We start from the raw sequence: 17755 nt of genomic DNA on the forward strand, positions 1-17755 counted from the left end.
GACTTTACTAAAGTCTTCCCTCCCCATCCCCCCTCCCTTTCTCAAACTATTCAGCACAAATCGTTGAAAGAATGTGTTTCATTCATTACGCTTTCCTTTTTACTCCCTATGGTCTTAAGTTCAGGGATCAGCCTGGGCTAAAAAAAATATCACAGAATTTTGCAAAAATTGCGGTATAGGCTCCAGTTTGCATATGCTACAGTGTGTTAGGATATTAGTTTTTGTCCCCAAATAGAAAAGAAATCACGGATATTCCGCGAATTCGCGGAAAAGGCTCATGCCTGTAAGTTTACCTCTGACTTTATTGCTCTTTGTCTCTGCATCTGACATTCCTTGTCCATATCGTCCATCTTCTTCTGCATCTCATCCCTATCTCTGCACAAAGTATCTCTGCGTTACATGAAAGTGAATGGAAGTATGTCTTAGATGTTTCAGAGAACAAAATACTTTCTGAGCTCTTTTCAAGGTTCGTTAAGATAACCCATGATTACCCAGTCATGTTGTCTGTTGTTCATGAACTTATGTATTCATTAAGAACTGGAATTCTATTAAAGTCTTATTATGATATTTCAATAACAAATCTATAACAATATCAATAACAAAACAATTGCCTCTTTTTCAATGCTGCATTTTTGTGGACTAATGTGACAGTTAAGTTTTTTTACCAAGTAGCTAATCTTTTCAGAAAAATCTCCCTCTAAACTGTGATAAGTGTTGCAATGGGAAACATCAATTGTAGAATTTTTTCCTCCTTGTCATTAACTGAATGTTATAATTAGCAACTTACATCTGGGTGGTCAGCCTATCTGCTTCTTGTTTGACTTGACTGAATCTGAAACGGAAGTAAAAAGTGTTTCATAATGATTATACCTGTACATTATAAGTATTAGACAGCTATCTGGTGTAGTTACTGCACAATCCATTCAATCCTTATCCTGATCTCAAAAGATAGACCTCACACTTCTTCAGATGTCCTGAAATTAGCTACTACGGTCATGGCTCATTATATGCATTTCTTTTGAAGGCATTCTTCACCCAGGTGTGTAAATGGGGACTTGCGAGGTGACTTGTAAATATAGTTGCATGCGCCAGTTTGTGGCTGCACCCTATGGGAAGACCCCCGGGGACACGTCGTTGTGGTGCATTGTGGTGCCCCAGGAGAGATTGTTTGAATTGTGCACTTTGGTGTGTAGGTGTGACAAGTTACCAATGACCAGGGTTAAGTACAGCGCGGCGAGACTTTATTGTAAGTTGCGCTATATAAGAAATGTTAATTATTATTAATTATTATTATTAATTTCACATTTTTATCTTTGCGATGCAAAGTAGCAGACATACTTTTTGTTCTTTTTGTTTTGTGTTCCAGAGTATTTTTAGATGATGCAAGAAACACAGTTGCTACTGACAGAGCTGCATGTCCGATCTAACATGGATCAGGGGTCTCAAATAAGCTACTGTAAGGCTTCCTTACCCTTGGGTCTCTAAACTAAACTATGTATTCCTTCAAATGAGTAAACCTTCCATTCTAGGAGGGAAAACATTTATTTGGATATGTCATTTACTCAAGCTGAAAGAGTCAAGAGATGCCTTTTTGTGAATCGTTGATAATCTATTTTCTAAAAGTATTTGACCTTGATAAGTATTTGTGTTTAAAAGACTTTTTTTTATCAAATACACCAACGACTGGCCCAAACATTTCAACTGATGTCCTTAAGGCAACATCCTAGCTGTCTCACCCCACAATTTAATTTAGTTTAAAGTATTCCAAAATAATGGTTAGGAAGCCAACTGAAACTCGGTTGAAACCCGATCCATGTGATGATCTTGGAGGAACATCGGCTTACAACAAGCATTCCCTTTTTCGATTCAGAGAATGACTTGGCGGGCTTGTAGCTGTCGCACCCACCCTCCTGCTACTGCACATCCCAATACCAAGGACAAAAGAGTGTACCCTCGATACCTGACCCGTTTTAATACTGAGGGAGGTGAAGGCACCAATTCATCATTATGTGGAATGCCTTGCCGAATTTAATACGTACCTGCGCAAGCGTTGCCAGTTTAAAACATCGCTGAAAACATATTATTTTAGAAGTGCCTAAGTTGATGTTTGAACAGTACAGTATTTTTGTATCACCATAGCGTTAATGTATTTTTCTATCCTTTTATAAGTTTTAAGGTGTATACCTTTTAGGCGATATTTTTGTACTATTTGCTATTGAATGTTTCCTGTATTTTAAATGTTTCCTGTATATTAATTGTTTCAATTCCTGTAAAGCGCTTCGAGCAGCTTTGCTGATGAACGCGCTATATAAGTACTATTTTATGATTATTATCATGACTTTACTGCAGCTATGGTAAGCAAAATGGCTTTAAAACCATCGACAAGACAGGACAACCCCAGTTCCCAATTTGCAATCCATCAATACCAAATTCACAGAATACTCTGCTTCTGCTCATCAGGCACTGAAAAGCAGCAAGTTTAAATAGGGCGCTAACAAAAATCTGTTTCCTGGTGAGGATTTGAAACAGGACCCTACTTATTGTGGGGTCAAACCAACCACTTCACCACACCTTGGCCTTAAGTATTAAAGGATTCCATCAGATATCTGATTAATCTATGATTGCTCACTGATCTAGTCTTGACTTTGTCTCCCTCGCTTGTGCTTCTTGTAGCCTGACTATGGACTGCAACCTAGTTTTCTCCAAGTTGGCTGAATTAAAATCTCTCTGATACTTCTCCTCCTTTTGTACAACCATTCTCTCCAGACTCTACAAGAAGATGAAGATAATAATAATCATAATAATACACAAGTTCATATGTTTGTTTTGCCAGCTTTAATGTCTATCTCTCTCCACAAGGTATTTTAATGGAAATGTACTGGTTTAAAGAAAAAAACTTTTACTCTTTTACTCTCCTGGTCCAGACTAGCCTACTATAATTCTATGTACCTGCATGGTGACTTACTTCTATTTCACTGTCCTGGTCCAGACTAGCCTACTATAATTCTATGTACCTGCATGGTGACTTACTTCTATTTCACTGTCCTGGTCCAGACTAGCCTACTATAATTCTATGTACCTGCATGGTGACTTACTTCTATTTTACTCTCCTGGTCCAGACTAGCCTACTATAATTCTATGTACCTGCATGGTGACTTACTTCTATTTTACTCTCCTGGTCCAGACTAGCTTACTATAATTCTATATACCTGCATGGTGACTTACTTCTATTTTACTCTCCTGGTCATAATTCTATATGTACCTGCATGGTGACTTACTTCTATTTTACTCTCCTGGTCCAGACTAGCTGCCTACTATAATTCTATGTACCTGCATGGTGACTTACTTCTATTTCACTGTCCTGGTCCAGACTAGCCTACTATAATTCTATGTACCTGCATGGTGACTTACTTCTATTTTACTCTCCTGGTCCAGACTAGCTTACTATAATTCTATATACCTGCATGGTGACTTACTTCTATTTTACTCTCCTGGTCATAATTCTATATGTACCTGCATGGTGACTTACTTCTATTTCACTGTCCTGGTCCAGACTAGTCTACTATAATTCTATATACCTGCATGGTGACTTACTTCTATTTTACTCTCCTGGTCCAGACTAGTCTACTATAATTCTATGTACCTGCATGGTAACTTACTTCTATTTTACTGTCCTGGTCCAGACTAGTCTACTATAATTCTATATACCTGCATGGTGACTTACTTCTATTTTACTGTCCTGGTCCAGACTAGCTGCCTACTATATAATTCTATATACCTGCATGGTGACTTACTTCTATTTTACTCTCCTGGTCCAGACTAGTCTACTATAATTCTATATACCTGCATGGTGACTTACTTCTATTTTACTCTCCTGGTCCAGACTAGCTTACTATAATTCTATATACCTGCATGGTGACTTACTTCTATTTTACTCTCCTGGTCTAGACTAGTCTATTATAATTCTATATACCTGCATGGTGACTTACTTCTATTTTACTGTCCTGGTCCAGACTAGCCTACTATAATTCTATGTACCTGCATGGTGACTTCTATTTTACTGTCCTGATCCAGACTAGCCTACTATATAATTCTATATACCTGCATGGTGACTTACTTCTATTTTACTGTCCTGGTCCAGACTAGTCTACTATAATTCTATATACCTGCATGGTGACTTACTTCTATTTTACTCTCCTGGTCCAGACTAGCTTACTATAATTCTATATACCTGCATGGTGACTTACTTCTATTTTACTCTCCTGGTCATAATTCTATATACCTGCATGGTGACTTACTTCTATTTTACTCTCCTGGTCATAATTCTATGTACCTGCATGGTGACTTACTTCTATTTTACTGTCCTGGTCCAGACTAGCCTACTATATAATTCTATATACCTGCATGGTGACTTACTTCTATTTTACTCTCCTGGTCCAGACTAGTCTACTATAATTCTATATACCTGCATGGTTACTTCTATTTTACTCTCCTGGTCCAGACTAGCTTACTATAATTCTATATACCTGCATGGTGATTTACTTCTATTTTACTCTCCTGGTCCAGACTAGTCTACTATAATTCTATATACCTGCATGGTTACTTCTATTTTACTCTCCTGGTCCAGACTAGCTTACTATAATTCTATATACCTGCATGGTGACTTACTTCTATTTTACTGTCCTGGTCCAGACTAGCTGCCTACTATAATTCTATTATACCTGCATGGTGACTTACTTCTAATTTTACTCTCCTGGTCCAGACTAGCTGCCTACTATAATTCTAAATACCTGCATGGTGACTTACTTCTATTTTACTGTCCTGGTCCAGACTAGCCTACTATAATTCTATATACCTGCATGGTAACTTACTTCTATTTTACTCTTCTGCTCCAGTTGATTAGCTTTGGCATTGTTCTGCTGTGTACTCATAACACTTTCTAACGCCTTGTTCTTTGAGTTGGCATCACGGAGCTGGTCTTCTACTTTCTGTTAAGTAAATAATTCAAGATCAACTTTACTATAAAGAAAATCAGCATTTTCCACATGATCCCATCAATTGTTAAATAAATTTGTAAAATACATGCGCATATTTTATGTTAAGTTACAGACAACTTTACCTACAGCTTTACCAAAAGATTTGGTAAAGTACCCTCCAAGATCATGCAGAGTGTGTGAGCCAACTTCCTAAGTATGCTATGATCTTTGTATGCTACTGTTCTGTAACGGTCCTTACGTACACTTCACATAATCACATACTACATATTTGTCCACCCAAACACTAGTATGTCTCTTCCGGTGTTGCTACGACTGTCATTGAACACAGAATATTGTGGCATATATTATACATAGATGGGTAAAGTATACAAAGTCTCTATAAGAGAGAGTACAGCCTTTATCCCCCACCTCCTTCATCACCACCCCATCATCTCCACACCCCTATCTCATTCACAACCCACACATCCTTCATTCACCCATCTCTATTACTCCTTCACCACCACCACCACTTTCTTCACCCCCATATCTTTCATACAACCCCTCCCCCCCCCCAAAAAAAAATCATTCATTCGATCTCTTTTAACCTTGTCCCCTTTAACACCACCACCACTTTCTTCACGCCTATCTCCTTTCACCCCCACATTTCCTATGCCCCCATTTCCTTCACCCCCTCCCAGCACCACATCTCCTCCACCTTCATCCCATACATGTTTCTTTGAGGTCTACAGAATAAGGTTGATTCATATATACAGGTTTCTTTGAAGGACAACAATGATCTGCTGATTAATTTGCCTGCCCATGCATCAATCCCAATTACTTATTAACCATTTATTAATACATAAATCTGAAACACCTTGTGCAACTAAACTTCAGGAATTCAGAAGTTTTTTCATACTCAGTTGCACTATGAAAGCAGTAACTACTTCCAATAATGCTTTATATATTTAGTCATCCCCTCAGGAATCTTCAAAAATGAAGACAGTCTCTATATATTTGTAAATTCATCTTTTTTACAACTACCTCAACATAATTTACATATCAGTTTGCATTGTGCACTGATATAAACCAAGTTGGAATCAGAGATCATCTCACCTTGACCCTCCTGACGGCCTCACTGAATTCAGCCTGGTAGGTTTTGAATGCATCGGTGTTCACTCCTTTAGAGACGAATGAAACCCGATGGGTTAAAGTTCCGACTGACCTCAATAAACTTCTCTTTTTCTGGGGCATATTTGACCTTTCTTTCAATCCTTCCACTAGATTAAAGACCGGACCGCTAAACACTTTTAATAAAATCTCATCATCTTCATTGACTCTTTCTGCTTTCACTTCCGGGAACAAACTCAATAATGCACGGGCAGATTTCTTCCAAGGTATCAGGGCATCTTTATCCACGGAGATGCCCGAACTGATACTGTCAGAGGATACGGTCTCACCCGAGGAGCATCTCTTCACCGTGTCATCTAGTTCATCCTCTTTGTTTTCCTTGTTCACATTTTCTTCTTCCGATACGCTGTATGCTCTACCTCCGATACTGTAATCACCGGCGCCTGTCTTATCTCGCCGCCCTGGAAGACCGTTAACCGATCTACTCGAACCAGCTTCGAGTACATCCTCGTACGGTCCGGCCACCTCGCCATTAAATGAGGTCCTTTCCCTCGTTTGCTTATCCGATTCTTCTTTTGTACTGTCCAACATAGCACTACTAATCCTAGCGAGAGTTAAATTTCTACCTACTTTATGAACGACACTTTTCTGTACATCACCATTAGCCACAAACTGGTTACTGGGTTTGAGTATGTCCTCACTAGCTAACACCTGTTGGCGTTCATACTCATCAACTAGATTCTGCATTGCCTCTGGATGATACTCCTTTAGGGATTCCTCCTTCAGCATGTTGTCCAGTTCTCCGTCGAGTGTTTCAGTGGTGTCTAAGTTCACACTAGCACCGGGAAGATCACTATCACCATTCAATGCATAAGTTCTAACATCACTCAAATCACTCTCGATAAATGTATCTAAAGAATTCATTTTATAGGTCTTGTTAGACTGCTTTACATTTTTATTATCTCCTTCAGAATGACCCTGGTTATTATGCCAGGAAGCCCCCCTCCCCAATGTTGGTTGTCTTATAACACTTCCCCCCTGTATGGTACCAGCTGCTGGTAGGAGTGGAGCCCACTCCACTTTTTGCTGTTCTATAATTTGGGAACATTTAGAGCGATCCTGCTGGCAACACACGTAATCGTCCAACACGGCAAACATGTCGGGAGCTGTAACGAGAAATAGATCGAGTCCTCCGTGTTTGTTAATTAACTCCTGATGTTCCGAAGAAAGTCGCGAGACTTCATCCAACAGAATAGAACTGTTACATTTCAAAGGTCCATTGTTTTCCAAAATTTCGGCAAAATGACTGGAAAAAGAAATAGAGAGAAAATGACAACTCGAGTTCAGACTCCACTGCAAATGAATACTTCTTTCAATTAGAGTCAAGTTTTTACAACTTGAATAACTTTACATTTTGCGCTTTTGTCCTATTGTTATACATTGCATACTGACAAAAATGCTTAATACCCTGTACTCAGAATCAACATCTGCAGGATTAACTACAAACACCCAACTACAAAATGCTTAATACCCTGTGCTCAAAATCAACATCTGCAGGATTAACTACAAACACCCAACTACAAAATGCTTAATACCCTGTGCTCAAAATCAACATCTGCAGGATTAACTACAAACACCCAACTACAAAATGCTTAATACCCTGTGCTCAAAATCAACCTCTGCAGGATTAACTACAAACACCCAACTACAAAATGCTTAATACCCTGTACTGAGAATCAACCTCTGCAGAAATAACTACAAACACCCAACTACAAAATGCTTAATACCCTGTACTGAGAATCAACATCTGCAGGATTAACTGCAAACACCCAACTACAAAATGCTTCATACACTGTGCTCAAAATCAACATCTGCAGGATTAACTACAAACACCCAACTACAAAATGCTTAATACCCTGACCTTAAAATCAACATCTGCAGGATTAACTACAAACACCCGACTACAAAATGCTTAATACCCTGAACTCAAAATCAACATCTGCAGGATTAACTACAAACACCCGACTACAAAATGCTTAATACCCTGAACTCAAAATCAACATCTGCAGGATTAACTACAAACACCCGACTACAAAATGCTTAATACCCTGAACTCAAAATCAACATCTGCAGGATTAACTACAAACACCCAACTACAAACTGCTTAATACCCTGAACTCAAAATCAACATCTGCAGGATTAACTACAAACACCCAACTACAAAATGCTTAATACCCTGAACTCAAAATCAACATCTGCAGGATTAACTACAAACACCCAACTACAAAATGCTTAATACCCTGTACTCAAAATCAACATCTGCAGGATTAACTACAAACACCCAACTACAAAATGCTTAATACCCTGTGCTCAAAATCAACATCTGCAGGATTAACTACAAACACCCAACTACAAAATGCTTAATACCCTGTGCTCAAAATCAACATCTGCAGAATTAACTACAAACACCCAACTACTAAATGCTTAATACCCTGTGCTCAAAATCAACATCTGCAGGATTAACTACAAACACCCAACTACAAAATGCTTAATACCCTGTACTCAAAATCAACATCAATCTGTATCTATAGTAAGCCACTATCCATAGTATTAACTACGCATACATCTCTATAATAACCAATATTAATAGCTAATAACTAATTACCAGTACAAATATAAATGTAATATCAACAGTTGAGAATACTCACAGATGCAACACAAGCACTTGATTTTTATCATCCTCTGATAATATAACAATAGGTTTTTGATGTTGTTCCTGATGAAGCCATGGATCTTGCCGGACATTTCTTTGTAAAGAACTAATAAGGACAAAAAAAAGGGGATAAAGAGGCTTCTTTTAAACATTAATTCACATAGAAGGTTCACAGATTTATTGTCAAGGTTAAACCAAAACATTTTGCCAAACACTTGAGAGGATTTCAATCGCTTACCATGTTTAAATCAGCGTTTTAAAAAAAATGTTTAAAAGGTTGAACTTCTATGGTTCTCTGTATAAAAATTGCGAGATGTATGATTTTATTTGTATAAATACCAAATTTTGCTATTTGTATAGCATTTTGAAGAATGGTACCAGCAAATTAGTCTCTGCATTGTTCTCCTAAGAACATTATTGCTCAAATTATGCAGGTGAGAATTTAACAATTTTTTTTTTCCCCACATGCTTTCAAGATAAATCCAAAGTGACCATTAATATAATAATAATTATATTAATAATATTTGCTTTTTATATAGCGCTTTATACCAGCGATAGGTCTCAAAACACTTTACAGACGTTATATTACCCCCTGGTCAATGATAACCTGTCCCAGAGACAATCCCTCCAGTCGGCAGCAGTTATATACTGCGCCCAATGACAAGTTACATCACAGGTACCCATTAAACCCCTGGGTGGAGAGAGGCAAGTGAGATAAAGCATCCTGCCCAAGGACACAATGTAATGAGCTAGGCAGGAGTCGAACCAGCAATCCTTGGATCACGAGTCCGACGCCTTAACCAATTGGCCACCAGGCTCTCACCATAGCACCTGGAATAGACCATGAATACTAACCTCATCACGTTGTAGTCCTGGTTGAACTCCTCGACGTTGGTGTCTGAATAGAACTGACGGTCATCTCGGTCAGCAAAGCCGATCTCTACCTTCACCGCTTCCTTCTTCTTCTTCTTATTTTTAGTCTTGGGTGCCTTCTTCTGAAGGTTGCAAAGAAATCACAGAAAGAACTAACTTTAATGTTATCTATTTTTTAGAAAATAATTCATATCATAATATAAAGTAGAGTTACATACTCATATTGCAGTAAAATAACACCTGAGTTCTCCTCAGGTACATTGTGCAACAAGAATATTTTACTTTTCTCATTATCCACTGCTTCCGTGATGCAGCTCTGTCGGTTTGGACGGTAGTTGTTAAGGCAGGGGTGGGCAACCTTTTTGAATGAATGGGCCTGATATAAGGAGTGAAAAATTGACAGGGCCGCACCTAACCAACGACCTGTTGTTGATTTCAAACCTAGGAATACAAGGACTTTCAAGCAATAGGTGTGTGCTTATTAATCTGTATTCACCAAAATACAATGTCGATACAGTACAAGTACAGTTGACAAGTAATGGGGATAATAGGCCTACCTGACAGCATCATTAGTGTCGATAAATTCGAAGCAGCTAGCTTGTTTTTTTGTGATGATGTAAAATAGATTGATTTTTTTTCTTTTCCTTGAGACATGACACGCGCCGAAACAAAATCACTGGCGGGCTGCATGTGGCCCGCCGGCCGTAGGTTGCCCACCCCTGTGTTAAGGACCAAGGAGAACCACTCAAAATAACACTGCAGGTTTATCACCCCGGGAAGTCAACCAGATATTCCACCAAATCAAAGCTCATGAGTGAATATTAATATTCATCAATTTTGATATATATTTGGATCAATATAAAAATAATGAAACAAACTGAGAAAGCAATGTTACATACTCAATATTGATATACAACAACATGATTATAGTGCCCTAGACTACCCAATCCTAAACTAGACATTTAGAAAAAAAAAATTATCAATCACACTCTGTTGTGCTACTTATTACAGACTGAAATATGTTACACTACCTGCTAAAAAGAACATGTGCTACTTATGCCACCACCTTTAATTAATAAATCACTGAACAAACTTGTACAATGCTTTTTTTAAACAAATTTTGAAATGCACAGCTCTGAGCAATTCGGTAGTGTAAAAATAAGGAAATAATCTGGTCCACTGTACTATGTTATTCTACAACACACTAGCATAATGAAAGACACATTGCATATAACACTGTACACAACTCTGACACTATTCTGTATTAATAAGGAAATAATCTGGTCCATTGTACTATGTTATTCTACATTACACACTAGCATAATGAAAGACACATTGCATATAACACTGTACACAACTCTTGAACTATTCTGTATTAATAAGGAAATAATCTGGTCCACTGTACTATGTTATTCTACAACACACTAGCATAATGAAAGACACATTGCATAACACTGTACACAACTCTGACACTATTCTGTCAAAAATAAGGAAATAATCTGGTCCATTGTACTATGTTATTCTACAACACACTAGCATAATGAAAGACACATTGCATAACACTGTACACAACTCTGACACTATTCTGTCAAAAATAAGGAAATAATCTGGTCCACTGTACTATGTTATTCTACAACACACTAGCATAATAAAAGACACATTGCATATAACACTGTACACAACTCTGACACTATTCTGTCAAAAATAAGGAAATAATCTGGTCCATTGTACTATGTTATTCTACATTACACACTAGCATAATGAAAGACACATTGCATAACACTGTACACAACTCTGACACTATTCTGTCAAAAATAAGGAAATAATCTGGTCCATTGTACTATGTTATTCTACAACACACTAGCATAATGAAAGACACATTGCATATAACACTGTACACAACTCTGACACTATTCTGTCAAAAATAAGGGAATAATCTGGTCCACTGTACTATGTTATTCTACAACACACTAGCATAATGAAAGACACATTGCATATAACACTGTACACAACTCTGACACTATTCTGTCAAAAATAAGGAAATAATCTGGTCCATTGTACTATGTTATTCTACAACACACTAGCATAATGAAAGACACATTGCATAACACTGTACACAACTCTGACACTATTCTGTCAAAAATAAGGGAATAATCTGGTCGAACCTCTTCAGGTTCTGGTTCTTCTTTCTTCAAGATGTAGGATGGTTCCTGGTGCAGCATTGGGGAGGAGTCTTCAGTGAAATCCTCAGAGTGAGTATCACTCACTGATATCGTTACTGTTTCGGGAACACTGACTGACCGTTCAGAAATAACCATGTCCACATGTTCTAGAGACTGAACACTCGTATGGGAACCAACGTCTGGAAACAAGATATCAGAAATTTATATCAGTATGGTAGAGAAGGTGAACCAATATCAACTATGGTTGATATTTCTCAGTGTCATGGAAGAAGTTGTTGGAGTTTCATCCAGCAAAGTCATATAGTTGGTACTCTTCTTGAAGCACGATTAAGAATATGTTTATTTCACATGACAACATGCTTTTCTTTTTATTCTTATTGCCTTTCATTTGTAGTGGCATCGATATTCACAAGATCTAATGTGCAAGCTATATTGAGATCATTCTATTTCACTTTCAGAGTTTTTATATATTAGTAAAACGAATCCAGTTTAAGTAGTTTGTGTAGTGACGTATGAACTATACTTTCTTCACCTGTTCAGTTAGTTTAAAGGGTTTCTGTCCTTGTTTACTGCTGCCATGGCTGTGTATGAGTTTTTGCAGAAGCAGGATTCTTGAAACTGAGTCAAACCCTGACTACTGCTTTAAAATGACAATTTGTACCATGATAAGGGCAAGATAACAGTAACAACATTCTTTCATACCACTGTAGAACAGGGACAACATGAAGACAGTAAGGAACCCATAATGAATCAAGTGGGGTCAACATGATGTAAATTGGGACAGCACCATGGCAATGAAAATAACATGAAGTTTAATGAGGACAATGTGAAGGGCAAAAAAGAAACAATATGAAATATGGAAAAGTCCATACATAAAAGTTCTTGGTTAGGAGGAAATCAAAGCTTCAAAGAACTGATTTTCCTCAATTAGGGTATGCCAATAGGAATATAAAGAATACTACAACATAACTGGGAATGAGTTTAACAAAACATTCATATACAAACTTCATTACATCTAAAGGATTGGCATGAAAATCAGAGTTAACTCAACAAACCAGTAACAACTAAAGGCGGTTTTCTTTTGGTGGTAACCAACTATGCCTGAGTCGGGTTCCCGGGTACCAGACACGGGCGGGCCTATTACCACTTGTTGTGGCCATAGTCATTTCCTCTCCATTGTGCAGACTGTTTTCCTTTGTTTACATTTACCATCCCATTTACTGGTGGATCTATTGTGTAGAGCTAACTGTGCGTAACAATGAGGCTGTAGAAAGAGGCTGTGGAGGGGGTAGAAACCTGGAAAGCATTGGCAGACGTCATATGTAGGGGGAATGGTTGGGTATTTTTTTACCAATTACCAACCTGAGAAATCTTGTTCGTGTTGGGACTGGTCGCCTTGCCCTTTGTCTTTGTGTTTACCTTTCTTGTTCTTCTTCTCTTTCTTATTCTGTTTGCTGCCAAACAATGGAGGAAAAAAAAACAATCTCTTTCAACATAGTCTCATCTTATTATGTATTTCACAAACTTAGTTCCAGTTTCAAACTTCTGAAACCAATCATCAGTTATCCAAAACAATTTACAGCCATTCATCAAAAGCAATGTAAGGTCCGTGTTCCGATACCTTCGTATCTTCATAATTCACTAAGAGCGTTGTGATTAGCAAACAGTGCTGTCTCAATGTTCCTCTTTTCAAAGAAGACAATAACATATTTCAAAAGCTTGCCATTGGCCACAAACCTGTGTTCAATGTCCTTGAAATGAAGAAGGTGGTAAGAACAAAGTGATGACATAACCAGAAAATTAGGCAGTCACTCCCTTTACATAAAAAAATCCCTTTACATCAATGTGCATAATTAGCTAATCTTTATTCATAAATATAACTAGAATTAAGTAAAGACTTGTAAAATGGTCAATCTTTGATGGATATTTTATGGGAGTTGCAGCTATTTTCGTGATTGATAATGCCAATAAGAGTGATTTAGGACAATGTTGTCATAGGTGTCCGTATACCTTTAACTGTGAGTATTATGAATCGGTTGCATGCAGAGCTGGCTAATGATTACAACAAATAAACTTGTGGTTCTCCTCAAGAAAACTGGGAGTGCTAGTTATGTTCCCACAGCCAGTCTGGTTTTCACTCATATGTTTATCTCTTTCAGTTTTATGTGGCTACTGGGGATCTGACCCAGCTATTACTCTAATAATAGACTAAGTTGTCCAGCCACTCTAGTTGATGAGCCGTACATGTTTAAAGGATCATTTCTCAAAATCATAAAAGTGTAGAGAGACACATCCTCGATTTCTAAAGAGTGCTATTTTCTCAACGCTGAGCAGAGACTCACCCAGATGGTTTGACTTTTCTTTTCTCCTGCTGACCTTTGCTGTGGTGCTTTGAAACGACCAGGCCATCCTCTCCATAGATGGAGATGTCATCGATGACACCAAAACAATCCGGGGTAAAACATGTCCCACCCAGCATGTCCTGTTAATAGAACCGCAAAAGTTCAAACTCTATTTAGTCGTAGGAATATATGCAGTATTGTAGACCAGTCACGACATAAGCTTGCTACGTTGTTCTCAGTTATGTTAAGGCAACGGCTCAGTTCACATTGAGATTTTTTTGCTAATTTATATTGAGCATAAATCTGACAGTGCTATGTCCACTCTGATAAAACTGTACTTGCCTTGGGTCAAGTGTAACCTATGCATGATTCTGACCAAACTATATAATATTTACACATACTTAGACATTTACCTAAAGTGACCTCTGTAGTTACAACATTTATTTTATGAATTTTACCCACTGTTTACATTCATGTCTGTTGTGTGTGTGATGGACTAAGGTAACATATCTTTCTTAGGCAGGATATTATCTTTCCTGTAATACCCCCCCCCCCCCCCCCACTAGACTTTCAAAGATCTGCAATGCAATACACAGCTTTAAAAGAACCAGAGCTGTATGATAAAGCATTCATGATAATCCAGTTTGGCAATTGGTCTTTAGTAGGGAGTTAAATTTACATTTTTCTATTTAGACAGTGTTCAACAGTATACAGCTTTAGTCCAAGTTTATCCCTCACAAATTAACAGATGCAAGAATTCATTACAATTGATCCTTGTCTAGCTGAATTAGTGATTTTGATTCAACAGACAGAGAGACGGATGGACACACAACACTTTTGATAGTACCAGCACTACAAAGGTGCAATGGGTAAGAACATTAATGGTTTTCACGCCCCTCTCCCACCCCCCGCCCCCCGAGACTATCTTGCCCCTTAACCTCAATACCCTTTAGGCTATTCTGTTTTGCAAAACAATACAGTATATTTTTGGATAAAAACCAATTAATATTGAACACTGAATCCTAGTATACATGGAGATATTTTAGAATGCTAGACTGTTTGCTGTACTGGTGATGGTCATGATTGATTGAATTGTGTACACTTTGGTGTGTAGGTGTGACAAGTTACCAATGACCAGGGCTAAGTTGTACACGCTATGGTACACTCTTTGTAGCTGCGCCTTTGAACAATTTCTGTTGATTTTGGCCCTATATAAATATCCTCTGATTGATTGATTGCATGTTTTCTTACCCTGTAAGTGTTTCTCTGTCTAATATCTTTAAGTTTCTTCCAGCAGTTGGTATGATAATCTACTTTACAATGTTCAGTACAGAGTACCTCCACATAACCTTTAAAGTACATATCATTAAAGTATATCTCATGGCGAGTATTGCATCCCTCGTATCGACAATAAGCCCCCGGAGGAGGTGGGTTCAAGCAGTTGTCTTTCAAGGCTGATAAAGTTTGCTGTTTATGAAGAAAAAAAACAAGAGAAACATATCTAACATGTGACCAGAAACAAATCATAAATATTTCATGATTCTTCTTTCTTAAATCAGCCATTACTATGAATTTGATGGGCTTAAAGGATGACTTGAGCTTTAAAAATTCTATTAAACTGTCTCCGATTATGACATTATATCAACTGAGCTACACTAAGCTAACTCATGCATGCTGCTCTCAAGACGTATGACATACATATTGCACATTCCATCAGAAATAGCTCCCTACAAAGCATAGATCATGGGAAACCATTACGACATATTCAAAGTCTTCAAGTTTGTTTGATAAAATGCATAATCACAATACATTTCAAACTTTTAACCACCTCTGTTGCCTTATCAAACTTTCTATTACATGATTAAGACACACATTACCTAAATCTCAGGTCAAATATCTAGAAGAACACATATAACAGAAATATAACCTTACTATTTAAATGTTTCCCATTTGTTGGACTTTTGGCATATTGAAGTCTAAACATCAGCCTTGAATAATTTAGCAGCAAGCAGCAGAGTTCAATGCGGTTAATACTTACAGTCATACAACCAGATTCAGTCTGTTTAATGTTAACATCTGTACCAGGCCAGGTCTCGATTGATGTCTCAAAGTTATCATTGATACGCATGGCTTTCTCTATATTATCAAGGCCTTCCTTAAATCTAGGGAGAGTGGAAGGGGAGGAAGGGTGAGGGAGAGTGGAAGGGGAGGGGTGGGGGAGGGTGGAAATGGAAGATAGAAAAAGATAAAACAAACAGAAACTTTAATGAACCACATAAATACTTCAGTGAACTAAACTGACACTTTAGCGAACCAACACCATAGGTGTCAGTAAACCAAATTGATATTTCAGGTATTAACCAAAGTGATATTTTAGTGAACAAAAATTGACACCTCAAGTTTAAACCAAGTTGATATTTAAGCAAACTTAGTCGATACCTCATTGACTCAACTAATAACTAAACTGACCGAGGAGAAGCTACAGTCAATTAATTTTTTTTCTACTTATTAGAAAAAAACATCAATACCAAATACTTTTTTTGTTCCTATCAAAACTTATTTGAGTCCTTCATAGGTGTTAATGATGATTGGTAGAAGTTAACCACTGTTTGTTACATACGGCAGTCACCTGTAAATACGCACCAGTATTAATAAATCAAGACTCCCTCTTGATTTGAGGTTCCCCGTTCCTCTGCAATGTTGCTTTTAATAATGCTCCTTGACTTTCTTAGTTGGCTGTGCCTCCTAATATATTTCAAACTAGATGGCTTACACTTTTTTTTTTTTGGGGGGGGGGGGGGAGGGCATAGGGTGATCCCTGTTGTAGCGAGATCTCAAGATTCAATAAAGCATATGATGTAGGCTACTCACTGATTCATTTTATAATTGGTTAAAGCTTTTCCATAGTAAGGTAAAGCAGTACGGGTTGTTTTGTGATTTGTCAAGATCAAGTCAAATTTCTCCATAGCTGACAAGTAATGCTGAAATGAAAAATGAAAAAAAGTATATTAATTCATTTATTTTAATCAAATTGTTTACTACCTATCCTTTCTTTCTTTTTCTCTTTTTGTTTTTATTCCAGCAGTCCTGCGTGGACAGAAGAGATGCGAAGTCACTGATTTGTATCAACAACAGGTTGATTAATTGTCATCATACAATGGGGGTTGAATCAATGTAATAATGTAATAAGCAAACCTGCTTAGTTGAATATACTGGAACTCACTGCAAGACTACCTTGCTCACTACCTGAGCCTCAAAATGTCAACATTATGAAAACACATATTGTTTTCTCTTAACATAAAATACTTAATCTTACTTCTTTACAGTTGCCTAAGACTCAGTGATGAGCCTGGGGTAAAAAAAAAAAAAAATCACGGAACTTTGCAAATATTGCGGTATAGGCTCCAGTTTGCATATGCTACAGTGTGTTAGGATAATAGTTCTTGTCCCCAAGGTAGAAAAGAAATCACGGAAAAAGCTCATGTCTGAAGACTTCACCTTCACTTAATACTGTCGCTTGTATTTTCTTTTCACACTCTT

The 17755-nt window shown here is 37.6% G+C and overlaps 1 protein-coding gene across 2 annotated transcripts in view; it reads right to left on the bottom strand.

Annotated features, from left to right (window-relative positions):
- The window catches only part of LOC139976710 (uncharacterized), a 62451-nt gene that overhangs the window by 9199 nt on the left and 35497 nt on the right, over positions 1-17755 (bottom strand). For both annotated transcript variants that reach the window (XM_071985374.1, XM_071985376.1), the window contains exons 15-27: positions 17087-17196; positions 16254-16377; positions 15467-15682; positions 14216-14355; positions 13236-13327; positions 11856-12052; positions 9673-9812; positions 8813-8923; positions 6090-7410; positions 4872-4988; positions 2630-2769; positions 788-832; positions 294-390 (exon numbers count right to left, since the gene is read on the bottom strand). In XM_071985374.1, coding sequence (XP_071841475.1) covers positions 294-390; positions 788-832; positions 2630-2769; positions 4872-4988; positions 6090-7410; positions 8813-8923; positions 9673-9812; positions 11856-12052; positions 13236-13327; positions 14216-14355; positions 15467-15682; positions 16254-16377; positions 17087-17196 — 2850 coding nt within the window. The remainder of the gene's footprint in view (positions 1-293; positions 391-787; positions 833-2629; positions 2770-4871; positions 4989-6089; positions 7411-8812; positions 8924-9672; positions 9813-11855; positions 12053-13235; positions 13328-14215; positions 14356-15466; positions 15683-16253; positions 16378-17086; positions 17197-17755) is intronic.

This window comes from Apostichopus japonicus, chromosome 12 (genome assembly GCF_037975245.1).
Source record: "Apostichopus japonicus isolate 1M-3 chromosome 12, ASM3797524v1, whole genome shotgun sequence".
NCBI lineage: Eukaryota > Metazoa > Echinodermata > Holothuroidea > Aspidochirotida > Stichopodidae > Apostichopus > Apostichopus japonicus.